General features: G+C 41.3%; 3 protein-coding genes across 9 annotated transcripts in view; 1 reads left to right on the top strand and 2 right to left on the bottom strand.

Moving 5' to 3' along the window:
* Positions 1–4,978, bottom strand: part of mutyh (mutY DNA glycosylase) — a 10,239-nt gene extending 5,261 nt beyond the window's left edge. For 2 of the 5 annotated variants that reach the window (XM_086046645.1, XM_086046646.1), the window contains exons 1-9: positions 2,776–4,245; positions 2,069–2,199; positions 1,747–1,786; positions 1,600–1,673; positions 1,482–1,523; positions 1,334–1,405; positions 1,014–1,127; positions 847–944; positions 252–396 (exon numbers count right to left, since the gene is read on the bottom strand). In XM_086046645.1, the coding sequence (XP_085902771.1) occupies positions 252–396; positions 847–944; positions 1,014–1,127; positions 1,334–1,405; positions 1,482–1,523; positions 1,600–1,673; positions 1,747–1,786; positions 2,069–2,199; positions 2,776–2,881 (822 nt within the window). In that variant the 5' untranslated portion in view covers positions 2,882–4,245. Of the gene's footprint in view, positions 1–251; positions 397–846; positions 945–1,013; positions 1,128–1,333; positions 1,406–1,481; positions 1,524–1,599; positions 1,674–1,746; positions 1,787–2,068; positions 2,200–2,775 lie in introns of all 5 variants that reach the window. The other 3 variants (XM_086046648.1, XM_086046647.1, XM_086046649.1) reach the window with 3 other exon arrangements.
* Positions 3,456–9,998, top strand: mpnd (MPN domain containing). The gene is made up of 13 exons (XM_086046650.1): positions 3,456–4,047; positions 5,393–5,589; positions 5,716–5,937; positions 6,579–6,681; positions 6,838–6,916; positions 7,000–7,096; positions 7,212–7,284; positions 7,389–7,465; positions 7,541–7,709; positions 8,175–8,245; positions 8,674–8,763; positions 8,867–8,959; positions 9,305–9,998. Exons 1-13 carry the CDS (start codon positions 3,891–3,893, stop codon positions 9,389–9,391), a joined length of 1,515 nt encoding a protein of 504 aa, XP_085902776.1. The 5' UTR covers positions 3,456–3,890; the 3' UTR covers positions 9,392–9,998.
* Positions 9,983–27,070, bottom strand: sh3gl1b (SH3-domain GRB2-like 1b). Of its 3 annotated transcripts, none has more exons than XM_086046653.1 (9): positions 26,659–27,070; positions 21,064–21,132; positions 20,304–20,376; positions 20,086–20,229; positions 18,562–18,695; positions 18,334–18,492; positions 18,147–18,250; positions 16,762–16,895; positions 9,983–13,937 (listed from the first exon to the last, which is right to left on the bottom strand). In XM_086046653.1, the coding sequence occupies exons 1-9, from the start codon at positions 26,701–26,703 to the stop codon at positions 13,744–13,746; spliced, it is 1,056 nt and encodes a 351-aa protein (XP_085902779.1). In that variant the 5' UTR covers positions 26,704–27,070; the 3' UTR covers positions 9,983–13,743. The 3 variants fall into 3 exon arrangements, with proteins under 3 accessions (XP_085902779.1, XP_085902780.1, XP_085902781.1); XM_086046654.1 differs by lacking the exon at positions 9,983–13,937 and adding an exon at positions 13,944–14,450; XM_086046655.1 differs by lacking the exon at positions 9,983–13,937 and adding an exon at positions 14,466–16,095.

Genomic DNA, 27,070 nt, shown 5'->3' with positions numbered 1-27,070 from the left:
ACGCTGAACGTCGAAGTGCAGCGTGCAGAGACCGGGCCGCGATGTTGTAATGTAGCGCCCCACCTTGGCCTTATCTACTGCATTAGAGAGGAACTACTGCACATCAAACTTTTAGCGACTCATTTGGAAATCTTGGGTATTACAAAGACCAAGCATAATTGGGCAGGGCCATCGCACCCGCTCTTGACCAGCTGGCATTGAAGTCACTGCACTTCTACTTGAGTACAAAGTGTGACTACTTTTGATTGTACCTTGCGGTAAGAGTGGCATTGAGAGCGTACAGGACACTGCTCACACAGGGGTCCCTTTGGGGTGCAAACTCGGGCCCCAAGCTCCATCATGGCCTGGTTGAAGTCCCCTGGTCGATTTGGGTCCACCAGTGTATTCGCCAGAGCCCTTAAAGACCACAGACCAGAAAGAACCACTTACTTTGAAGTGATTTTGAACTCAACATTATTTGCGTTTTTGCGCTACTCACAGCAGGGCTCTGTCCCCATCCCACTTCAATTCAAACATTAACTCATTCAATGGCAGCCATTTAAAAAAAAGGAGAACCTCTTGAGTGTTCACAAGCATCCACATTGTTTCGACATATGATTTCATTCAAAAGAGACCCAATGCTGCTATCTGATGGCCATAGTTAAAGTTTTTATTTTTTTATTTTTTTTACTTTTCCGGCTTCATGATCAAACCATAATTGGCCAAAATCTTTCTCCACCCATTCCCATAACAAAATAAATAAATAAATAAATAAAACAGACAGAATTGCCGTTGATGGCGCTCCTTGTTAGGACTCCCGCTGATGAAATCTCACATCAACAGTGTTCAAAGAGTTAATTGACTCACCAAAGGGCCTCTGTGACTGCAGGACTTGTGCAGTCGGCCCCGATGGCTCTCATGCGACACAGGACTCGAATGACGTTGCCGTCCACGGCTCCAGTAACCTAGGTGACGATGGATGTAGTCATTTCCTGGCATTAAAGGCCTTCATGTGTGCGTGCGTGACGGCTAACTTGGCCCAGTGCGATGGAGCCGATGGCTGCGGCAGTGTAGCGGCCCACTCCTGGTAGCTGTCTCAGCAGCTCGGCCACCGTGTTGGGCATCAGGCCACCGAGCTCCGACACCACCTGTTCGTACAAAAGCACCAACGGCATTACAAAGCTAGTCGTCCATTACACCATAGACCTTCTTTTTTACTATGATGTCACTTATACCTCCGAGTGGCAATAGCTCCAATGGCAATATGGGTAAACAAACCCGTACATATCATTTCACCAATACAGAGCAATATAAAGATGCCGTTTAATGTGACTAAAAGGTGCCCATGACTCACCTTTTGTGCACCTTCATGCAGACGCTTCCCCCGTGAATAGTAGCCAAGGCCCGCCCACATCTGATTCACCTCCTGCTCATGAACAAAATCAATACTTTCAATATGTTTTTGTGTGTTTTTAACTGAGGTCTGACGCTTTAGTGATCACCTCTAGTGTAGCAACTGCAAGATGTGAAACTGTGGGCCAACGCTGGAACACATTCACACAACTTTATAACATCAATAGACTGATGATAACAATACCACACATTGACTAAAATGTGTACCTTCATCCATTTTGTGTAGTAGTCTATCACTGTGGCGACCTGGGTCTGTTGTAGCATGATCTCAGACACCCACACTTGAAAAGGGAAAGAAACACGTTAAAGCGAGTCAGGGGCAGCCTCAGAATGCAATGATGGCGTTTAACATACCTGCATACGTCCTTATGTTGACATCAGGCTCTATTAGTGCCTGTTGGAGTAAGACAAGGGGATATTAAGACAGCGCTATAAATGTACATGCAGTGCTGGTAACATGATATATTCTTGCATGGGAAACATGTACTTTCGTAAAAATCTGACAAAACGTTCACAATGACAAACCCCCAAAACTAATGAAAAGTAATATGACAAAATATGACAAAAAGACAATTGGTTACACAACTACAGCGCGTTCCAACTTGCGTATGCATTTGGGAACCGAGGACCCCGTGTAGTGTTTTGTGCGTGTATTATAAAATAGCTCATTTCATACCAGAGTCCTCCAAGGCAGCTCTCTCTTCTCCAGGTCGTACCAACTGAGGAGATGAGTCCGCAGGTAGCCAACATCAGCAGGCTCACAGAATGTGTGGTAGGTTGAGGGTGAAACAGCAACTGAGGGTTCTTCTGCAGGAGAAAAGTCAGCATGATGCAACAAACTACGGCAGCTGCCATTTTGGTACAGGTTTGGGGAGGGAAAAAATGGCATTAATGTATGAGTGTTAGGCTATCTTGATGTGCGAGTTGAACACATTCCAGGGGCAAATTCGTAGCTCAGTTTACTTCTATATCTAACCAAGTTTGATGTCTGCTCAATGCTCCTTGCGAGTGTTTCCATTTTGTATTTGCGTGTTTGGCCGTTTGTCCAGTTCAATAAAAGGCTGAAACTATAGCGAGAGTGGCACTCTCACTTTTATTTTGTTCATTTTACTTGAACGGTGAAAAACAGTCTAGTTTACTTGCTTGATTTTAACAAAACTTTCTGGGACTTGTTTGAAACTAGAAGGTTTACACTTGAGGCACATGTGACTTACTGTACATGTACAAGCAAGATGCTAAAATATACACGGCTGAGTTAAAGCCTCTCTGTGTTCGACATAACCTGGAGGAATATTAAATACTTATTTTGTTTATGTTATCACCACAATGAGCAGGCCTTCTATCTATCATATTTTCCTCATCTTGTCATATTATAATTATTACCGTCTTTTCCACGCGTCGACTGTCTCTTCCGCTTCGGTTGGACGTTTTCCACCAGTGCGACAGCTTCTTTCTTAACCCTACGCATCGTTAAACGTGACGCACACATCCATAAAGTTAAGTTGAAAGCGATTTCATTTCTTCTGTGACTGTTTTTGGCAAAAAAAATGACTGTTTACTTCCACTGGCGCTATTTTAAATAAACGCCCCTACATCTGCACTCGTCCAATCAGTTGTGAGGAACACTCGTGATCTGACGTCACATCCGGTAAAAACGAAACCTGCGGGTTATGGATAACGCAAATGAATGTTTAATTTAACATATACATGTCTAGAACGGTACAAGATACAATAATGTTTAGATTTTTAAAGATATATTTTTAAAATGTCCTCACGGGCATCATAAATTTTATCTAAATGGTGGTCCATAATTTAACGGGGTTGCATGATATACCATTACAACAAAACTACTGCGATATCTGGGCGTAAAAAATGAAACGATCTGACGATATTAGCAGTGGTCCACTGTTTATCTACTTTTGGCTCATCCGAGAAAGTAAAAGTAAACCGTGACGCTGATTCTTTTGAGTGGAACAATACTTTATTTATCCAGCATGTCTCACTAAAAATACACAGGCCGAGATCAAACACGGACATTGGAAATTTGCTGCCCTCTGCTGGCAAAGTCCACGAAAAAAATGCGTATCTTCTCGAAAAACACCGTCCCGTGGATAGGAACTGTCTCAACAATGTGGAATTGTCTAAACTTTTCGTGTGTCACTTTATAGCCTTTCTCGCTTAACCGACCCCCCACGTATCAGTCACCTTGCTTTTTAAATTTCACTTCCAAGTCGATTTTTTAGTTTGTTTTTCACACCGCTACACTGTTTACATTCTTGACGTCTTTTCATTCATTAGCACGTTTAATGTTGTCCTCCGCTTGTGCTGTGTATAAATTTGAATAATCAGAGTAGATAATATTTCCGGGGGGAGGTGGGTGGTCGTAGGCATGGCAGCTGGCGCCCAGGGAGACAGTGACAAGGAGAAAGAAGAAAGGGGAGGGGAGCCGACATTAAAGCAACACAACAAGGAAACGACCACGGCGCAGCCTTCATTTTATGCTTTCCAACAACAGCCCGAGCCACGGTGAGCACGGGAAGACGGCACATCTCCGACCGGGAGCGGGAGTGAGAAACCTTCGTCCGGACTGGAAGCTCGAGCGGTCGCTTCCCGAGCTGGAGCGACTCGTTCCCGGCGCCCTCGGAGCCATCATGGGTGAGGAGGATGAATGAAAGTGGCCTTTAATTGTCACCCCCAAGCTGGGAGCGACGAAGAAGAAAGGGGAGGGGAGCAGACCGTTTTTCTTGCCGAGAGCGAGCCGTGTCCTGACGGGACGCGGAAACAAAAGGCTGGCTAGCAGCGGTACTTTTGCGACAGTTAACGGAGACGCTCCATTTGGGGCTCGTTTTGCCCCCTAAAAACACAAACAGAGAGAGAGAGAGGGCGATTATTACTTGAGCATGTAGCACCCTTAAATAATATAAATAAACAGGAGGCTTTTATCAGTCAGACATTAAAGTAGATAGATCGACACTTTACAGTTTGGGAACATTGGTAGGCAATAATTAGCCATGAACCCCCGTTTATCGTGGAGGATAAATCTCACATCCACACGCAATTAGAGGGGCGCGGACCTATGATACAGAAACCATGGGGACAAAAACATTTCAACACTTGCATTCTTTAATAAGTTTACAAAACATACTTCAACTCATAAAAACATATTTTTATGTAAACCTTTGACCTGGGGAAAAAAGCAAGCATAATATGTAGTCAAATCTTAATACTAATCTCAAATCATATTTCCTTATTAAAATGAATGGAAATGCCATTAATCTGTTCCAGCCATTGCACTCTGGTGTGCGTACCTTGGCCACTGGGGGCAGTATAATACAGTCATACAGACAAAAAGAAAGCAGAGTTTCACAACGAAGTGATTCGGTAAACTGCAGCAATTTACGTCATTTTTTCACCGAGGATAAAGAATATTTGCCAGTGAGTATTGTTATACTGTGTGATTGCACCGCTTTAAGTATTACACTATAACACAGTCATAGATGCTATTTGTAGACTGTCTATAGCATTTTGCATTGTGTGTTAGCAGTATACAAGATGTAATTATTTATGTTTACTTTGCCAGTAAACCAACTGGGAACGGCAAGAGGTTGAAGCCTCTATATTGAATTGTTCTTTTTTTTTTTTTTTTTTTGCCGAACTGCTGCTTGTTGTGTTTTGCTAGTTGAACTTGGCTGGAACAATTTTGCTCTGACCGACCAGAGGACAGGAAAACACTGACATCAGACTGGCCCTGTGAGAATGAATTTGAAATCTGATTGGTTAAATAAATGGTCCCATTGCTAATAAAAGAGTTTAAATTACATAGAGCAACACTACATATTTGGAAGTCAGATTAGATTGACGTGGCACCACATGGAGGCTCAAATCTAATAAAACCAAAAAAAAATAAATAAAGATAACCTGGTATCTAGTATAATCCCAGATATGACCCCATTTGACATGTTAACATTACTTATTCCGTGTGTGTATGCGTTCTGCCCAGAGGTGCCCGGCTCACCTCAGGTGGTGGAGGATGGTGGCGAGGATGACGAGGAGGAGCTGAGCGGCGGCGACGAGGCCGACCTGCGCTCCAGCTCGGGACGAGGCTCGCTGCTCACGCGACGAGGCATCACGCTGCGGGTGCTCCTCAAGGATGGCCTGGTGGAGCCTGGCGATGGTGTGCTGGCCATCCACTACCTGGTAAGAAAATAGCACATGACAGCAGGCTTAGAATAAAAATGTTTGCGTTTGTTTTTTTTCCCACAATATTTGATGTGACTGCTGACAAAATCAGCAGAATTAATCATGTGTTTCGGGCCATTATAGGGTAAGAACTTCATCGGAGACCTGCTGAACGACGGCAAAATCCGCTGGGTGGAGACGGGTCAGATCTTCAACTCACCGAGCGCCTGGGCCACCCACTGCAAGCGTCTGGTGAACCCGGCCAAGAAGTCCGGCTGCGGCTGGGCATCGGTGCGCTACCGCGGTCAAAAGCTGGCCCAGTACAAGACTACATGGCTGCACAAGTACCAGCCCAGCGCAGACATGGTGAGGACGCCGTGTCTTGATCAATCACAAGATGCTAAGAGTACTGTCACTTTACAATATGACTCAAGTGAAAGTCAAAAGCAGACCTCTAAATCAGTGTTTCCCAATCTTTAGTGAGTCAAGATGGGAAACAATCTCATGGCACTCCATTTAGCAAAACAATGCACAAAAAGTGGATATACAGGTTGATTATGTATCTTGTATATATTATGTATCTAGTGGAAAAGCATATTTGATTGTTTTGCCTGTTACTATACGTGGTTGGCATAGTTGGTTAATGATCAAAAACAGTTTTTGATTCGAATTCTTTTTTTGGGGTCAATATAATTGACATTGGATAACTTCCCGCGGCACACCTGATGATGTCTCACGGCACACTGGTTGAGAATCACTACTCTAAATAATTACTTAAGCACAAAGGCAGTCAGTGAAAAAACTACAAGGTCACACCAGGTAGAGTTGACATGGAAAACATACTTTCTCAAGTTTGATGTGAGTTCTTGTAGGCTGAAATGTCAACATTTTTAGGCAGCGTTGCACACCCATTGCCAACTGCAACCATAATATTAGTAAATAAATCAATAGCTGTCTTACAGTGTCAGTCACTACTACCTTATGTTTATTGGTGTTGCTGACATCAGAGCCTGGTGAGCGAGGAAGATGACGACGAGGATGAAGAGGAAGGGAAATCAGCCACGCAAGCCGAAGAGAAGACCAAAAACAATAAACCTGGAAGTTTACACGGTATTTGTTTAGTCTACAATTGTGACAATCCTCTTGTAGCACCCCTCAATTTTACTTTTGTGCTTCACTATTTCAGAATTAGATTTCAATGTAATCTTTTACATTTTTCTTGTACAATAAAGCAATATTTTTCAATTCATTTGCTTTTTGTCCCAGACGCTCTGGCTCCGAGGAGAACGGACCGAGAGAGAATCCCAGTCAGATATTGCACTCTGGGGACCAGGGACGCTTCCAGGTAGCCGCTTCTTTGAAGTCGCCCTTGGTCAACGTTTAGCGAATCCACAAGAGAGCGCTAAAGAGGTGACCTTGCATCCTCAGAGACCCTCACACGCTGGTCGAGCTGTCAGCCTTTTCGGCCATCAACAGGTTCCAGCCTTTCAACGTGGCCGTGTCCAGTAACGTGCTGCTGCTCATGGTAATGCACAAACACGCGCACTAAAAACTTTTGGAGGAAGACCCAGGGTGGGATCAAACATCTCACACACACACCAAGCACCCTCACTCACACACTGTATGTATTTCCTTATTAGGACTTCCACTGCCATCTGACCACCAGTGAGGTGGTGGGATACCTGGGAGGACGGTGGGATACGAACACGCAACGTGAGTTTGACCCGAGATTTATTATTAAAAAAAAAAAAAAAATCATGATAACTGAGCATCCATCAAATCTAAAAGCCAATGTGTTACTTTTTGTGTCGTCTCAGTGCTGACCGTCTTACGAGCGTTCCCTTGTCGAACCAGGTTGGCGGACAGAGACGCTGCCTCTGCTGTCGAGGAGGAGGTAACACACACACACAAAATTCTCACATTCAAAAAAAGTCATAAAATTATCTTTTTTTTACCGTGATGCATCCAGATATGCCAGAACTTGTTCATGCGCGGCTTGTCATTGGTGGGCTGGTACCACAGTCACCCTCGGGGTCCGGCCCTACCGTCGCTGCAGGACATCGACTCGCAGATGGACCACCAGTTGAAGCTGCAGGGCTCCAACAACGGCTTTCAGCCGTGCCTGGGCGTCATCTGCGGTACCTGCCCTGCGCCTCGAGAAAATTACAACTAGGACCCGACCGATTAATTGGCCGGAAGATTTAATTGGCCCGATATTAGCCCTTTAAAAAATTGGCAAAAATGGGCCAATTTTTACTTTTAAATACAAATCAATACATTAAAACATAAGACAAAGATAATGACATTCAAACATTCCACTAACCCCGCCTACCCACAATAATAAAGGACAAAGTATTGTAAAACTGTGAAATGTTCTGCCTGTAATTCATCTCTTTTTAATTAAAAGTAGAAGTTTTTTTTTTTAATTATATATATTTTTTTTATTAAATGGCTCGTTAATCAGCTGTCTGAATTTTTTTCTGCCAAATTTATCTGAAACAGCATCGTCCCCCCCAAAAAAAACTTCCATAATCGGTCGGGCCCAGTAACACGTGTCAAGTTGAACAATAGTTTAGAAAATAAAAAAATAAACTGTTTTTCAGGACCGTACTATCATGGTAATCAAGGTGTGGCCTCCACTATAACGCCATTCTGGGTCGTACCACCGCCTGAGGTGAGCATGCAGCTGTTAAGGCATGGTAGAGCAACATGCAGTGGGGATTTACTGTACATTAACTGTACATTACTGTAATATTTGGTGCATTCATTTAGCTGCTCCCGCACCCCCAATAATTGGTGAATTAAAATCTAAATAATATGAAATGTGATAATTTTCCTATTAAAATAAAATCGTTGATATATACAGTGCATTTAAAATGGTCATGTAAAGAATTGAATAGTTGGTTAATTATATAATTGTGAAAAATGTGAATATATATTTAAATTTTATACGTATTTTTCACCTCATCTACGACTGAACTGGCCCATGTGTCTGTTTTAAAAATCCAACATGTCCACAAAGCTTACCCTTTAAAAATCCAACATGTCCACAAAGCTTACCCTTGTTAAGGCATAATTATTTTTTGGTGTGTTTCATTGCAGCAAAGGCCCAACGACTACGGGATCCCCGTGGCAGTGGAGGTCACGTATGTTCAAGACAACTTCCTCACCAGTGACGTCCTCAACGAGATGGTATAACCACGTGTGGCAGGACAAAAGAAAACAAAAAGGGCAACTAAGTGCCATGTGAGGTTAAAAAAAAAAAAAAAAAGTCCTCAGTGAAAAGTGTTTGCAGGTGCTGCTGGTGGACTTCTACAAGGCCGCCCCTGACCTCGTCCACTTTAACCAGTACTGGTGTCCCGACACCACCATGATGGACAAGATCAAGGTGAGACGTCATCAGTTTCTCTGATTCCTATTTACAGTAGGGCCCGACCGATGTTATCGGTAGCTCTTTTAAAATCGGACAGCTCTTGCATTTTTTTTCTTTTTTATAATAAACGCACATAACAACATAGATTGATAGTGACATTGAAAGTCATTTACAGCAGTGATTTTCAAACTATAGTTCAGTAGCATTTGACTTTAAAGTTCAATACATTTGTATTTAATTTTTAAGAGCTGTTTTTTTAAAAAACATTTACTTCGGTATAATTTTCATTTGGCTTTTATGTGCGGTACATTTTAATTGAATTAATGAAGTCAAGACTTCTTCGCTGCTCCACCCCCCAAGGGCTCACTGAGCTGCCACGCCCCTAAGGACCAAGCCTACTCCCAGATCCTGGAGCACGTCTACAGCCAGCTGAGTGGCGTTCAGTGAGATGTACAAATGGACCTATCAGTGCCACATTTCAATTTGCCTTCGCAATCAATACGACACAGATTGGGGGGCATAAAGTCTCATGTCATTTTCTTTTTTGTTTATTTTGTGAAAGTTTGTTGAGGTAACACTGAGGTGATTTCACTGTATCTATGATGGCGTTTCCCAAAGTCCAGAGGAAGAAATTAGGAATAAAATCATCTTTTTATTCCCCCCAAAAAGACGGAGTTAAAAAAAAAAAAAAGAAATTTGTGATGTCACATTTATCTGATAATCTCAATATCACAATCATCAGAACTTTTACTTGGCTAAAACTAAAAGTTGTATGTTTTTTTTTTATTTTCATTTTTTTTAGGAAGTCGATGTATAGCATCAAGCAATGGCACTCGGGTTTCCCTGTGTTAGCCTTTTGGATTGTGTGCGTTTCTTGTCCTCTTAACTTTTTATTTATTACTACAACTGCAAGAGAACAGAGTGATGCCTTAAGCCTGCTGATTGGTGTTCTACAAAGCGTTTCTACCAATACACACTGGAAATATTTAAAACACGACTGTCTTTTTGTATTTAGTAGTGTATAGTATCAGAAAATAAATTCACATTCAGGTTTTTTTTTTGTCTTTTGTTTATTGTAAGAAGTGGGCAGGGCCAGGAAAGATGCACATACAAATATAATGGTAATAAAAGACAAAAGTATTGTGGTTAAATTCAGTTCTCATACCAGAGGTAAAAAGGTATCTAAGATTTTATAGGGTACAACAATAATTAATATAATAAAGGACTACATGCATTTTTGTAATGGTTTTGGATATAAAAATAATACTATAGCGAGCCTGAATACATTTAAAACGATTCCGTATAATAATTAAGACAGACTACAAAAAACATAGCGCTTTACAATCAGTAAATGAATGGGACTTTTTGAAACATCTATAATATTCCCCCCCCCCCCCAAAAAAAAAAAGTTAGCCGTGTGTGTAAGGAAACAGCCTGTAGTGTAAATGTGCCGCAATGTGCACATGCGCAAAAGTGCCACTGGTTAAAAACTGTGGACCATTTATTAAGTAGCTATTCTATTTGTTTTTGGTTTCCCACCTTTCTGTTCCAAAAGGCACTCAAAACAGCATCGGCTAACAATACATGCACAGTGCTAGGTTACCACATGTAAACATATTAGACAAGGTCCAAAACACAGTGACTGTCTGGTTCTGGTGGTGGTAAATGCACAAACACTGACAGAAAAAAAAAAAAATGGTTAAAACATTCCCGAATCAAAGCATTCCCTTGATGTTTTCCCTTTGACCGAGGTTGGAATCCTCAACTATACACAATTGGATTCTTGTTCAGTGGAAGCACCAAAGTGGAACACAATCCGTTTGACGCATTGGAAAAACACCCCTTCCCTGCCAAAGCCATGTCTAATATAAAATAGATGCCATGGCGCCATTTTGTGGCCAAGCACCGACAGTATGTTGAAGTGGAGGTACTTCATTCTTTACCTCTTACTTGGATTACTGCGAGCGAGTAGTCTTTTCCTATTCAATTGTCTCCCATTTCTTGACTGCGAGAGATTAAGAATAGTCGCTAAGGAATACTTTAAAAAGTGTGCTAAATATTTTTGGGGGTTGAATTTCAAAATTTGTCCCACCGTTAGGTCATTCCACTTTGGTGTTTCCACTTGTATTAAGAGCACAGGAACAGTTGAAATGCAACAAGACAAAAATCACATGGGTTCCAGAGCTTGGAAATACCTGTAAGGGGGGCTTTTGCCCCTCCCACCCCCCTCAAAAAAAAAAAAAAAAAAAACTAAAGTGGGAAGCAGGAGTTTCACATTACGGACAGAAAGACAGAAGCGCTGCCAGCAGCGTCGTCGTTTCAGGCACTGCATGTGTAAAACGGTTTTCTACAACGGGTCGGGACACACTGAAACAAATGGACAACGTGCACTTGTCTAGTCAAGCTAGCATCACTGAGATGCTTTTAGAAAACACTGTAGACTAAACCATTATTAAAAAGACAAAAAACTGAAGGCTAACCTGTGGCTATGGAAAGCCCTTTGAGCATTTATTCCATTCTTCATATCGTGTTTAAAGTGCATGTACTAGTACGCCTTCGTCCTAAGTAAGACAATTCAGCGCACTAGTAGAACAAGTATCTTCGTACTAGTTTAGTACCCCCACCCACCCCCACTATATGACATTCCTGCACACGAGTTAGGTTAGCTTTGGTTGCTCTGAGTCCCGCTCTGCACCACTGTCGCATGGTGTTCCACAGGGTTCAATTCTGGGGCCCCTGCTGTTTTCATTGTATGTGATGCCCTTGGAATCCATCTTAAGAAAACATAGTATTTGCTTCCACTGCTATGAGTCAGATCTATCTCCCAATGAGCAAAAAAAAGGACACGATCTCCTTAAGGCCACTTTCATCCTGTCTTAAACATTATTTGTATTTGATTTCAAAGCGTTAAGTGGTCTCGCCCCACCTTACCCCTCTGAGCTCCTGCACCCCTACGCACCTGAGTGTGCCTCAGGTCAGTGGACCAGACACTACTGGATGTACTGGACCAAGCGGAGGCTCAGAGAAGATCGAGCCTTTTCCGTTGCAGGTCAATCACTTTGTAATGACTTCTCGCTAAACGTTAGGCAAGCCCCCTTTCTGCCCATTATTAAAACTAATCTTAAAAAACATTTTTATTCTATGGCTTTTGACTCAGCATGAGATTCGGTATTGTTTGTGTTTTTTTATCATTATTGTTTTAACTATTATTGTATTACAAATTTTTACTCCATGTACAGCCCTTCTTATGCAGCATTGTTTGTTTTAAAGTGCTCTTTAAATAAAGTTGCGTTGAGGTGGAGAGTACAACAGCTGTACCAACTACAGTAATTGTCCCACGATGACCGCAACAGACTGAACCCTTGTTCTTCTAAAAGTGTGCTGAACTCTGCCAAGTGAGGACAAAGTGTACTAGTACATGGATCTTAAGATGGGTATCAAGAAAGCCATTCATTCGATATCACTGATAAGAAGTGTGCATAAGACTTGTTAGTTTGGCATTTTACGACAGGTGGATGTTTACTGGTACTATTAAGTGGGTCCTGCTCATCGTGGTCCAGCGAGCGTACGAGATAAGCGCTTGATTGAGAAGTGAGTGAGTTAAGCAAAGAGTGTGAAGCAGTTAAGTTACCAAGTTGTTGAGCTCGGTGGACTGCATCGAAAGCAGGCTTTTGGGCTTCTCACAGAACACATGCACAGACACATCCGTACGTCTTGAGATTAGCAAATGCAGCAGCAAAAGTCTCTGACTCCTCTCAATCTGCCATCTTCCCTGCATCTGCCTTATACCCGGTCTTGAAGTGGTGGTGTGGCGGACAGGTGAAAGTGTGTGGGGCAATTGGAATTGCAGTTTTTTAGGTCAATTATTCAAACACCCTGCTATCTACATAGCCTCCACAACTAGGATGTTACTAGTGTGTGACAAATGCTTACTAGTTGGGCCTAGTAGAACCAATCGCTAGTGCAGTACAGTCATTTACTAGTAAGGTTTAACTGCATACTAGTAGACCAAAAGTGGTACTGGAAAAAGTATTCCAGGTAAGTCAATCTACTCGTGAGCAGTGATGAAAAAAGCATAGAAAGTACATATGGGTATTAAGGCTATAAAAATGGCTCAAATGGCTTTCCATATACAGCATTCAATATCCTTGATATCCAATCGTGTAAAATGATCTTTTTCAAACGTCATACTTGTGTGCTCTAGTGGTTCTACCAGTAGTGAACGGAACTGTCTACAAGTGACGACAAAGAGTGTACTAGTACAAGGATAGTAAGGTGGCTATCAATAAAATGAAAAAAAAAAAAAGCACGAACGGCTAATTAAAAAACGGTGTTTGTGCTATTATTCCATATCCTTGGCAATCAAAGTTAGTGTTGGGAAAAACATTCCTAGTAAGACACAATCGTTCTACGAGTGCACTTAGTTGTCTTGTTCGTAAGGGCAAAGGGAAAGGCAAATACATGGACCTTAAGCCAGCTATCTAAGATATGGAATAAATGCTCAAACTGCCTTCCACAGGTATCATTTGTTACCAGCAAGCGATAGGCTGCAATGGTGTGGTTTAAAACCTCAGTCTGATGAAAAAAAAAGCAATTGTCAGAGTGGCCAGCAGGTGTCATCACTGAGACGCTCAGATTTGAAACGGGGGAGTATTGCGTCAACCTGAGCTTTGCTGCTTACTTTGTCTCGGTCTAAAATAAATCAAGGGAGGTTTTAAGAGTCCATCCTCCAAGTGAAACAGGCTCTAGTCTGTCCGAGGCCTCCCTCCCAACCCAACCATCCCACTCGCCCCCCTGCTTTAGTGGGGCAACGGAACCAGCACCTCCACGTAGTTGAGGGGGAAAAATCCCGACTGGCTGTTGAGCATCCCCTCATACCAGTTCTCGTCAATCTGATTGGTCAGTGTGATGATGTCGCCCTCACGGAAACCCAGTTCGCCTTCGTTCTCCGGCTCAAAGTCGTAGAGCGCCTTGCAGCTGGGCTGCTCCGGGGCTGCGGCCAAGGGGGAGGGAAAAGGAAAAAAAAAAAACGTTTACCAAAACATTACATACAATGTCACCACATCCCGTGGCACCAGTTTTTTTGTCTGTATTTTGGATCACTTAATGAAAAGTCATCAAATTTCAGGGTGAAAAAAAATGACAGAGTATTTTTATTGCTGCCAAATGTCAAAAACAGGTCAAATTCTTACTCAACAACTTTTTAAAAATATATAATTTGGGGGTCGGTGTCCTATCCTTCATTAATGCTGAAAAACTCCAATTCATGTTTTGTCTCCAGGCCGAAGCACTAATATAAAAGTATTGCTTTGATGCCATCCTGTCTATCACCTACTTTTACTGCCGAATCACTACTTTTACCAGATTTAATTTTTTTTCTACACAAAAGTCTGTACTCCTAGTAAAGTACAGAGTGGGAGTTCTTTTCCCACCTCTGCCACTTGTTGTCTGGTACTTCCTCCATCCATGTCCCCACCAACCATGTCACTGATCTGATATGGGACCACTAGAGCACACACAGGAGTTCCATGCACAAACAAACTGCACAATTGTCTAAAACAATTCACTCTTTGTGTGGTGTCGCTGTCGAGCTTGAGAGGCGCAAAGAGATGATCACTCATTCAGTCTGTAACAATGTGTTACGTCTCAAAAGGTATTTTACACTGAGACGAATGGAACTGCTATGTCCAGGAAAATTAAAACACTCGAGGGATATTGGAGACATTTTGTGCCATTCTTGCAATTATTCATGTTCAAGCCATTTCGGCTGTGTCGAATATTCTAGATATTACATCCATTTTCTATGGGCAATATGGAGCCCATCCCAACTAACTTTGGGTGTGAGGGGGTACTGTACAACCTGGATTGTATGCCAGTCAATTGCAGGGCAACATGTGGACAGAACCATTTACACTCAAATTCATACATATGGACAATTTAAGAGTGTTCAATTAAGCTAAAACGCATGTTTTTGAATTATGGGAGGTAGCTGGGTACCTAGAGAATTCCAGTAATTGTTTTTTTTTTGGGGGGGGGGAGAATTGCCCTTACTGTTCCTTAAATGAGCCTGAAATGACCACACAACACAAAAACACATTTGTTCCTAGCAAGGAAAAAAATCCCATTCAAACCGAATTAAATACAACTAATGGGCCTTGTACTGGCTTTCAATTCATGTTTTTTCCCCCCACCAGATGGCACTACTACTTCCCCTATTCAGAAGATGCAGCAAGATTCACCCCTTTTACAGTTTTCTGCAACCTCACTTCTGAAATGATAAGCACACCTCAATGATGTTGATTCGCTTATTCTCTCAGACGCCCATGTATGTATTTTAAAAAATGTGGAGTTGTGTTAGCACACTATCCTTTAAAGGGTTAAAATCATCCTAAAATATAACTAATATGTGATATGTAGTAGTAGTTTTAAAAGACTGACTTCTTTAAAGTGATGGGGGATATTTATTTATTTATGGAGGGGGGCGCCAGTTCATTGTTCATTGGGAACAAGTGAGAGGGGACATTTTAAGGGCCACTTAGTGGTTAATCATCGCTACTTTTGAAACGTGAGCTTAAGACTTTTTACAATTGAAAAATTGCTACATTATACTGGTGTTAAAATAAATGAGAAGGCTCTTACTATTCATACATTATAGTACACGGTTTGTGAACACCCAAATGTCACACATCATGCTGCTAAGAGCAAAGCATGATAAGTGCACTTTTGTTGAACATTATAAAGATGATTGACAGTATGCAGTGCAAAGCACAGATATGTTTCAATACCACATGATTTAAACTGTGGCTAATTCAGTTCCTTTTTTGAAAACTAAAAAGCGTGCTTCTGCTCAGAACACAGGATGTGGATTTCTTTCACCACGTGCAACGTTAGCAATGAAAACATGAAGCCATGAAGCACATATGTTGAAGTTGCCCAACGATTTCTGCCTTCAACTTTTCACAATCACGAAGAAAGGAGGAAAAAAATCCTTACCCAAAACTAACACATAAGACTCTGCGTACCTCTCCGAGCTCCTCCACTCCTACGCACCTTCCTGGTGCCTCAGGTCTGCGGACCATGCGCTGCTCGAGGTGCCGAGGACTAAGCGGTGTTTCAGCGGGGATCGAGCCTTTTCTGTTGTTGGTCCTTCCCTTTGGAATGACCTTCCAGTAAATGTTAGGCAAGCCCCCTCTCTATCCATTTTTAAAACCAGTTTGACACACATTTCTATTCTTTGGCTTTTGATCCGACATGAGACTGACAGTTTTCTGCTGATTTTTGGTGTCCATTGTATATAGTATTTTGTGTTTTAATTTATTCTTCCACTTGTTATATTGTTGACATTTTGTTATTTTGATGTAAAGTGCTTTGTTGCAGCTACAGCTGTTATGAAATGTGCTCCATAAATAAAGTTGTATTGTATTGTATTGTAAGAGAAATTCATGCTCCGCCCACTCTGTCTTTTTGGAAGCAAACATTGCGCGAGTCAATCTGGCCCAGTGTATTGACGGCTCTGGTGATGTCACGGGGAAGAGGAACAAGGTCAGTCAGACAATGGCCAGCAAAAAGACACACACACTCTCACACACACGCACACGCATGTAAACACTCCAGATGTGTCTGACATTTGTACTGGATTGCACTGACTCATGCAGGTCTTGTGCAATCACGTTGAAAGTGGCTGGAATGTTTATCGACTCAGTTTCACAGAAACAGACGTGTCCTCAAATCGATGCTGCAGTTTTCCCCAAATGACGGGGATGTTATGTATCCTCTTCCACATGAAATTCAACTACCGGTATTTATGAGTGCCTCACCTGAGTTGCGAGATGGCGGCGGGGCCATTGATGTAGAATAGCCTCCATTGGAGTGGTTGTCTTCTCCGAAATCAAACAAAGGTTTGGGCTTGGGCGTGTATTCGCGCCTTGGTCGGGACTGGGCCTCATGCATCCTGTTCAAAAAGATGTCAGAGTCAACCACATGAACAGCTTTTAGCCTGTCTCGTTTGGACCAATGTGTTCAAGCAAGGTAGTGTGGATTTTAAAGTTCCACACAGTACCAGAGATGCGTAAACAGAGACGAGCCGATAGTGTGAACTGAAAGTGAATGTGCTTATCTCTTGAAATTAACATTTGTATTGGAACGCTTTACTCAACGCATACTATAACTAATATTAGATTTGATTGAAACATATGACATGTTCAAGAAAAGTTCTTGTTTTTCAATAATATTTGATAAAAATATTATAATAATAATAATAATAAAAACACACAATTGCAAGACGAAATGGCATTATTAAGTATCGGTGCCCGGTATCGGCGAGTACTCAATTATAAGTACTTGCACTCTGTCTGAAAAAAGTGGTACCGGTGCCTCGCTACATCCCACACGTTATTGCGATTCATTGTTTGCTCCCCCGCTATGTGTCATTATTAAGTGATTTTACATTATGTAGGTAATTCCATATTTACACGTGGTGTGCCTTCATTGCAGTACCATGTTATGCAACAACATGCTGGGCAGTAAAGACCGCATCCTTTAGAGCAAGCAGAGGCAGAGAAGGTCAGCAACTAAGCTCCAGTAATAGTTGTCGTTCCCACAGAGCAGATACAATACATGCCTGTAAGTTTTGTTGTCTAAAAGCTGTAGTTGTTTGAAGGTGCACAATACCGTAACATCTGTGCTAATTTCCATTAGCCCATTTATAGCTTTTCCTACTACACGTTAGGCTAAAGCTAGCATAATCTTGTTATTACATGGTTCGGCTGAACATTTTGGTATCTAAAAATGCAGTATTTAATTGTTGTAAGTTTTACATGTCAGTTTTACAGAAAACCTCAACTGGGAGTGACAAACAGCTTGAAGCAAGTATGCTTTGCATCTTATTTGGAAATATTTTACGCTAAGGAATGCTTGAACAAGTTTTTCCCTAAAAGTTGAAGTGTGTTTAAAGCATGCGAGAGGGGCAAAATTATTTTTGAAAAATGTTTTTATACTCTTTCTCTACAATGTATTACTCGCCATAAATAGGGATTCACTGTATATTTCATTATATAGCAATCATTTTCTTCCCCTTTTTTAAAGTGTGAGCCTACATAACTTGGTCGTGTCAGATCAGCACCTAGTGCAGCCACAAAGTTCCTCAAAGCTCAGTGTAAGCGTATGTGTGTGGGTTGTCTTCGCCAGGTGTAAGTCACCACACCTCTCTCCAAGCTTGTCAGACAGCTCTTCCAGGACCTGAACTGCCTGCCGGTGGTACTGCAGCTGGGACTCCACCAGAGACGAGAGCTGGCTCACTTGCTCAATCTACTCACAAACACACAACACAATGTCCCAGTGTCATGCGTCGCAGGCCAATTTTGCGCTAACGTTAATAACCGAGTCCTCACGTCGGTCTCCAGCAGGTTATACATGCTCGTCTCTGCAACTTCCTTCGACTCGTGAAACTTCTCCAGGGCCTGTCGGATGTCCTCATCCGGAATCTTGCCCTGCCGCTTTTTTTTGTAGTCGTAGTCCAGGCGGCGACCTTCCAGCTTCTTGAGGTGGTGCTGCGACAGACGGAGTTGTCTCCACAGCGTATTCCACATGGAATAAGACATGCAATGTAGAGTAAAAACCTGAATTTCTCGGAGGTCTTTGTCGCAGAGGCCTTGCAACGGATCGATGAAGTTCTGTTTGACGTCAATGTCGAGCGAATCTTTGACTTCTGCCATTCTCTTCATCGCTTCCCCGACTTCTACGAGCGCGCCACCTGGAGAGGGACACTAACAGCTCAGCCACAAAATCAAACGACAACATTTTAGCCACATTCTGCAAATGTGGCTTTTGCCGGTTTGCTCTCGCTTCTGGTTGTAGAGTTAATCTGTTTATTGCAGATGATATGTTGCAGACCCACCTGCTAAAATTTAGGATACAGAGAGGCCATTTAAAAAAAATCGATTTTTATAATTCCTCTCTCCCCCTACTTCTTCAAACAAATTTAAAGATTTATAAAACACTTTTTAAAGTACCATAAAATCCAGTGAATAACACGCACCTTGTGTATAATACGGTCCCCGATTTGCAGCTATCCTTTATTATCAGAGTGAATAATATGAATTAATAATGATTGAAAACATACTTATAAAATGTAAACGCTTTGAAATCCAGGTTATAAATTATGCTCTTTTCGAATACCTATGATTAAGGTCGTTCAAAGTATTTTTAAGATCATGTTTTAAAAGGTATTATTATTTCTTTACTTTGCTTTTAAATCTCTAACTCTGTAAGTGCTTTTAAATGTTGTACTTATAATTACAGTATGTGAAACATACCGAGTTATGTTGTGTATGAAGTGTGCTATAAAACAGTGATTCTAATTATTGTTTTTATTCCAATTATTTATTTTTTACAACCCCTATATACTGGTAAATGTCTTAATGTGAAAAAAAATTCTGCTTCTTTAGCCCCCTGTACAATACATTCCCAGTTAAAATGACGGTAATACAGATACATAAAAAAAATGTAGATTTAAACACCAAAATGTTCAGCCAAACCATATAATTTTGTCAAACAAAATTCCGCTATTTTAATGCTAACATATAATGCAAAACTCCATAGATGAGCTAACGGAAATTTGCATAGCTGTCACGGTCATTATAAACCCTCAACTGCTACTTTAAAAGACACGGAGCAGCAACACGTACAAACAGAGCTTATAACAGTACTCAAAGCGAAACAACTACTATTAAGTCTCCGCCTCGTCTTCTTGCTCTTAATTACACTGCATGTCTTCCAGCAGACATCAGTGCTGCCCGGCATCTCGTGGCACAGGATGATACTGTACTGAAGGTGTGCAACTCTACGTCTTATTAAAGTGGAGGAAGCACCTGGTAATTATTTGGGACATGGCAACTATTAGAACGGGGGCCACTATCTGTGTGACTGTGACTTCTTGATTGTGGAGCAACTGTGCATGTTGAGTGCTACTGTCCCTTTCTGCCACTTTTGCCACACAAAGAAATGAGCAAAAGTGTCCCCATCGAGACAGTCTTATGTAACGCTGTAAGTAACTGCGTCTTTTGATTGAAGTCTTTATGGCAACCCTAGTTAAAAGTATGGTGATGGTATTTAAACCCATGCGGCAAACCCAGGAATCTTACCAAAGTTAGTCTCCTCTCCCAGTTCTCTTCCATACTTGGTCATGCATTCTCCCAGAAGCCCCTCGGCCTGGGGGTAGCCAGGGTTCTTCACCTGACCACGGATTTTAGACATGGTGTTCAACATGGATAGTTTGGCCCTCGATGCTGCGGGAGGAGAAGGAAGCTGATTAAACTTTTGAGATATACTATTGTAAATAGTTATTTATCTGCCCTCTCACCAGGGTTGGGCTGGAGATATTCGGATGTTTTGGAGATCACCTCTGCCACAGCTTTACTGGTCACATCCACTTTCTACAAGGACACAGCAAGAACTCCAACATCATACAAAAGTCCAGGAATTTACAAAAACTTTCTATGAGGAATTAACAGGAATTAAAGTAAATGATCCAGGAATTTTCAAAATTGATGGTTGACTCTTAAAGTGGAACTGAACCAAATATAAACTTTGTTATATTTTAAATGTGCATATGTTCTTCATGGTCTGCTGTTAATTTCAATCTACAAAGTATTTATCTTTAAAAATCATGTAAAACATCACATTTATCCACTTATGTGGGCTGGGATTTTTCTGTCTTTTCACTCGTGCAAGAGTGCGGCTTCTCGAGTATGTGATGCGTGTTTGCCAATTCCCGCCCGCTTTATTTACTAAGAAAACCATACAGTTAGTAAATATCCAGCAACAACAAGCTACTTAGTGGATTTCATTCCATATACAAAAATAAAATAATAAACCACGATCATAAACGTCATCATTTCCATGTGCTTAGAGTTGTTATCCAATTTCCTTTTGCGGATCTTTTTCACCTAAAAGAAAACTGATGTATGTTGCTTTTAATCTTCGCTACACTTTGATGGCCGCTGCACGTTTTCCATCAAGGATCGAATGATTACATCCATCCATCGCTCCCAAAATCTTTCAGACGACACACTTCACTAGCAGTCGCGCAACTGCAGCTGTAACGTCACTTCCAGTCTTACCCGCTCCAGATCTCTGAAGTCATCATCAAGTTTGGTTCCTTCAGCGCCGCCAACTTTCTCACTCACCATCTAGCGGCAGAAAAGAAGACAAAGAGCCATTGGGGGGGGCGGCGGGAGTTATAAAGGATGAGGTCATAGAGTGAGGCCCATAAGGTTCTAATAGACACATCCACACGCCTGCACTCCAGCCAAGTGCAGCCATTTGCTTTACTGTATTGTTATGGTGTGTGTTACACTCACAAAGAAACGCTACGTGTCCTGTCAACTTGCATTCTAAATTTTAACGCAGGATCAAGGAATAATTTGTCCTTACTTAGTTCAGGATCCCCCAACAGCGATTAAATCTTACTTTGGGCCACCATTGAGACGTTGAGTATTGATGCCAGCGGGTTCTGGTGCACCAATAATACAGACTTAGGCTGCAGCTATTGAATATTTTTAGAATCAATGACTCTACCGATTATGCAATTTTAATTAATAGGATAAAACATATTTTGCATTAATTAATAAACAACAAACGTGCATATGAGGTGCAGGTATTATTGGTATCTACTGAGTGTGTGTGTGTGTGTCGCTTTAAAGGGCCTGGCCTGGTGAGTGACATGGGAGCCATAGAATAAAACTGTAGTAGGCTGTTGTAAACTGCGACTCTGGCTTTTTGACTATGCATTTTCAAATACCAAGCAGGCTTTATATCGCGTCAAAGGACGAGCTGTCAGATGGGTAAAAATGAAATGAAACAAATAAGAGAACATCTGTTCCGTTCTGCTTTAAATTTCTCTAAGGTCCATTGGCAGAAAAACAACTTGATTTACAGCAATAATTTACAGAACTCGAGTTGCAGAATAACTGCGTGACCCACTTTGTAAGCATAATAAATAGTTGTTGTTTTTTACCCTTTACAACATGCTAATACTTATGTCAGCAATCTGTTTTGTGCTTCCACATTTATGACCAAAAAAAAAAACGAGAGTTATTATGAGATTTGGCAAATGTAACAAGAGGAGGGCGATTGAATCAAAAACAGTTTAAAATATCTTGAAGACTTGAGACTTAAAACTTGAAGTCCTTTTATCATGACTGGCACTACAGAGCGCTTCATGAATGTTTGGAGAAAAGATAAGGTTGAAATGCAGCCTTGAGGCAGTCACGTCACAAGATACGATTTCCACCTTTTGCCGACTTAACATCACAGAAATAAAAGATTTGTGTCTACAAGGCTTCAGGTTCAAGTTCACTTATCGATTAAAGGGAGTTTGAAAAGCCTTAAATGGCTTTGCAAGGCGGGTAATATTGTACAGTTTTATCTATTTAAACTCTAGGGCGGGATTTATATTATGTGGTTCAAGTGACTATTTTTTTAACTTTTATCTCGAGTGGCACAATTCCCATATGTATCATGGAATCAGATATGATCAGATTGGAAATAAAGCCTCTTCCAAATGTGGATAAAAAGTCAGATACAAATTGGATAGCTGCCAACCCGAATGTAGCTCATTTAATATTTGCACTATTTATAAGTCAAAGTCACCAAGATACATGCCAAACTTTGTTGTATTTTAAAAGATCAGGTGAACTTGATATTTATTATAGTATTACATAAATGTTATGCTGTTAGAAATACATCGTGGTCAAGCTCCCAAACCTTTTTTTTTTTTTTTTCATAAATAAACTGCAAGCAACAAGATTCAATTAGCAAGCCGACTGTGTGATTTAAAAAAAAAATAAAAAAATAGTATCATTTCATATTGCACAAAGCGGCACTTCTGCTGTGTAAAACCAGCCCACGTAACTGTCTGTGGCCTCACTTCTCTGCAACATTGTTGTTTACATGCACACAAGCTTAGGGAAACAGAGCATAAAATAACCAGGAAATCTAGCAAATATGTGTGTGGCTCATCACCAAGCCTGTTTAAAGCCCACGTTAGGCTTCAAAGAAGAACAAAATGAATTTATTTTGATTGCACGTAAGAAGGAACATAATATGAAAAATCAAATGATTCTCATTAAATGGCAGAATAAGAATGTTCTTGTTTGGGGTTGGGATGAAAAAGCTATGACTAATTCATTTCTGGTTAGCACGTCCGTCTCACAGTTCAGAGGTCGAGGGTTCGATCCCTTCTCCGGCCTCCCTGTGTGGAGTTTGCATGTTCTCCCCGTGCCTGCGTGGGTTTTCCCCGGGTACTCCGGTTTCCTCCCGCATTACAAAAACATGCTTGGTAGGTGGATTGGACACTCTAAATTGCCCCTAAGTGTGATTGTGAGTGTGTGTGATTGTTTGTCTCTGTGTGGCCTGCGATTGGCTGGCAACCAATTCAGTGTGTCCCCCGCCTACTGCCCGAAGACAGCTGGGATAGGCTCCAGCACGCCCGCGACCCTTGTGAGGACAAGCGGTATAGATAATGGATGGATGGATGTTTTTTCCCCTGATCAAAATATGATAATTTTCAACAATATTCAAATTACTTGGTCGATCTTAGAGTTAAGGATGCTTCAAACTTTTTATAAACAAATGTCTAGACACATTTTGGATTACACACAGGCAGTGAAGCACAAAGTTGACGAGTCACACGCAATGTCTAAAGCCTGTGGCGGAAAAATTAAATGTCAGGAAAAGCAGTGACTTTTAGCCGTTTCCACCCATAGTTGCTCACCACAACAGCCAAGAAACTGCACAGCTAGCGCAGCCAAGAATCGACGTGAGTCTGTCGGCAATCCCGTCTAACTTAGACAAAGAGAAGAAAATAACACAAGCTGTGGGAGTCTTTATAGTGACGGATTTACGACCGTATTCCATAACTACCCGTTTTTTTTTTTTAATATTTTAACTCGTCTTACTTGCCACAATGCCCAGTGCTTTCATTGTACTGTATAGCTTTTACTTACTACAGTATAGAGAGCACTGCAGTAGTGCATGTTTTGCTTTTGAAATCTTACCACGTCCACACGACAAGTATTAAGGAGTAAGTCAGCCGACACTATTTATTTCTGTTATGATCTGTTTATTTTTAATTAAAATAAAAAAATAAAAATAAAAAAACAGAAGCTTGTTTTTGACTGCTTGGGCTTATCGATTATAGAAAAATTGACGTGATGCATCTGGATGTCAAACCTAATTGTTGATAATCAAATCCAATTGTGAGACCAACGGCTCAGCACAATATGGTTGAGTGAACAACTATAATAAAGAATGACGGAATATACTGAGTAAAGTCCACTCCCAATCTCCAGCTACATATTAGTCACCTGGCTATGTGTATTCAAAGGGTGAGTACTAGAGGTTTACCGTTCAAAAACGGTGTTCAGTTAGTACTGCACCTTGGTTTTAAGGTCATTGTTCAGTTCACATTCAGTACCATAACAAGGGGAAAAAATTCAAAACATAAATCAGAAAACACAGATTTAATAACAATTAAAATGAAACGTAAACTCCTGCAATCTGCTTGCAGAATTTAGTCCAACAAATGAGCTGGGCAATTAAGTGGAATTCAATAGTGATTTACTGTAAATTTTGGCTTCTCCCAATCAAAAAAACTCTTGCTGTCAAACGTCCAAAGGGAGTGAGATTTTGTTTGTCTGTCCTTTTCGATTCAATGCATTGGGAGTTGATGATGTAAAAGCAAGCGAAAAAAGAGAGGGATAAACAAGGATGTGCGCACTGCTGGGCACTGATATCCAGTCCCACTTCCTGTATGCCTCCAGTGAGGAAAATCCGAGCTGTGTCAACTGTTATTGAGAAGAGGGAAAACAAAGGCGGCGCAGTCCAAATAAAAAAGTGGGAAAGTAGTTCTTATCTTGATGCGTTTAATGGTGGTGGGCTGTGCTTTGGTACCTGTCCTTTAGTGGTGATTTACCCGAAATAATCCACCTCTTAATCCCACCGCTATCACGTCACAATTAAAAAAAACAACAAAAAAAAAGATATTTTTAGCATTTGGCCTACAATATACCAACATGTTAAAAATTAATTAAACATTGTTTATTCGTAAATTTACGGTTTTATTATGTCTGCAGTGCATTATTTTCTCTATTTTTCCCATAATACCACAGGGTATGCGATGCGCAAGGCAATGGCCCGTGGCATTATGGGAAAAAATGCTAAACCATCATGCACTGCAGACATAATAAATAACACTTTTTTAAAAAATTTTTTTACTTGCGCATGCGCAGGTCAATACCCCATGGCATTACGGGAAAAATGCTACAATTGTAGCATTTAGCCCACAAATACGAACATACTCGCAAGTACATTCTAACGTATTTGTCAGTTAATAGATTTGACTCCCCATTGGCAGTTCCACACTTCTGTAGCTGTACACAGTCAGGATGGCACTGCAAATGAACATGTTCTCAGTTGCCTTTCCTGAATAAATAATGGTTAAATAAGTAATATAGCAACAATAAAGTAGTTGGCTTCATATTGAGTGCTTATCACGCGTTTTTGTTATTGTTTTTTCCCCACACTTGCTGGGACATTACAATACGTTCTTTGGTTCTTACAAGTAGGTTTTATTAAATTAGCTAAAGTTGATGCGTTAGTTTGTGTTGGCGATTGTAGACACTTTGCAAAAGACATAGCCTGTATATTTATTTTGTTTTCTTAAGTGTAACATGAACCCAAACTTTGGATATTCATGACTCAATGCATTTGCTCCAATTTATTTTACACACTGGGGTGATTGCATCTGCATTTACATTCGTCTTTGTGGAAAACGATCCCTGTGAAACTTCATGGCAGAGTTTTTTGTAACGTAAGCGATTCGAGTTAATCGAATTGTTTCAACCCTACTTCTGATAGTGTTTACCGTCCACTTCTGGTGTTTACACACAAGATGGTCTGACATTGCAACACGTTCTAACCGTCGGGGATCTGTTTGTGTTCCTGACAGGAAGCCCGAGGCAGAAACCAAATGTCTTTCCTGCTTAGATCAGCAGGGGTGGTGAAGAAAAAGACATTCTTCAACAGAATCCTCGCCCAGGTTGAGTAGTAGTAGAAGACCCATATTTAAAATAAATAACTCATCAATTGTGCGGCCAAAGACATCATTGGGGGTTCACAATTGATCTCCTGGATTAAAATAAACAAAAAAGGATTTGTGAACCTCCTGGATTTAAAAAAAACAAACAAACAAAAGAAAGAAAAGACTAACAACACAGCTGGAGTGGAAAGGAGGTCACCAGGTCTTCGAGAGAGTTGACACATTTCCAAATACATTCAAAAGTTGTTTGCTTCTCAAAATAGTGACTCACTGGGAGCCTGGAAGAACTATAGTTTGTGACCTTTGGTATATATCAATGCAAAGGGAACGAAACGCCTGGAAGATTCACCTCCACTTTAATTAGCTTGGGGGTGGGGAGGGGAAGACAAAAAAAAAACAAGAAACACAAAAACACCAAATACATAAAAAATGCAACATTTGCTTCTTGGTGTCACCGCACAAAGAAGAAAACCGAAGTTACCAGTCAATTAGCATTATCAGAAACTAAATCGCGTTAGCTTGACTGCTAAGTGAAGCTAAGTACGAGAGTTGGTTAGCTAGCCGAACCCGAAGCCGGGTGGTGGTACTGGGCAGAAAGAGGAAAAGTTCAACAAACCTGGCTCGCTTTATAAAACTGCTTCTTCAAGCCTGCCACGGACATGTTGGCGGTGTCTTCAACTTCACAACGAGTTCGTGGGGTGGACGTGTCCGAAGTTGGCCGCGCGGCGTTAGGGGCAAAACGAGTAGAAATGTTTCGGAGGTATCATAGGACTGCTCAGACGTCCGTCAACTGGGTCGGGACACGCCGACTAACCACGTCCACGTCCGCGGGGGAGTCGCCCCACTGTCACCGGACATACACACACTAGGCTGTCCCCTAAGTATAATTTAATGCGGTGGTGAGTTATGGCGAGGTTCCACGCATTCAAACAAACAAATCTGTATAGGAATGAAATGATTCTGGGGCGAGTTTCAGTGTGGGGGGAAACTCTCGCATTGGCGTCTACTGCCCCCTGTATCGTTGCGAG

This window comes from Filicampus tigris, chromosome 12, assembly GCF_054856515.1.
Source record: "Filicampus tigris isolate MCC_2025a chromosome 12, RoL_Ftig_1.0, whole genome shotgun sequence".
NCBI classification, from domain to species: domain Eukaryota; kingdom Metazoa; phylum Chordata; class Actinopteri; order Syngnathiformes; family Syngnathidae; genus Filicampus; species Filicampus tigris.
The sequence above is the reverse complement of the archived record's forward strand: the minus strand, read 5'-3'. Positions and strand labels throughout refer to the sequence as shown.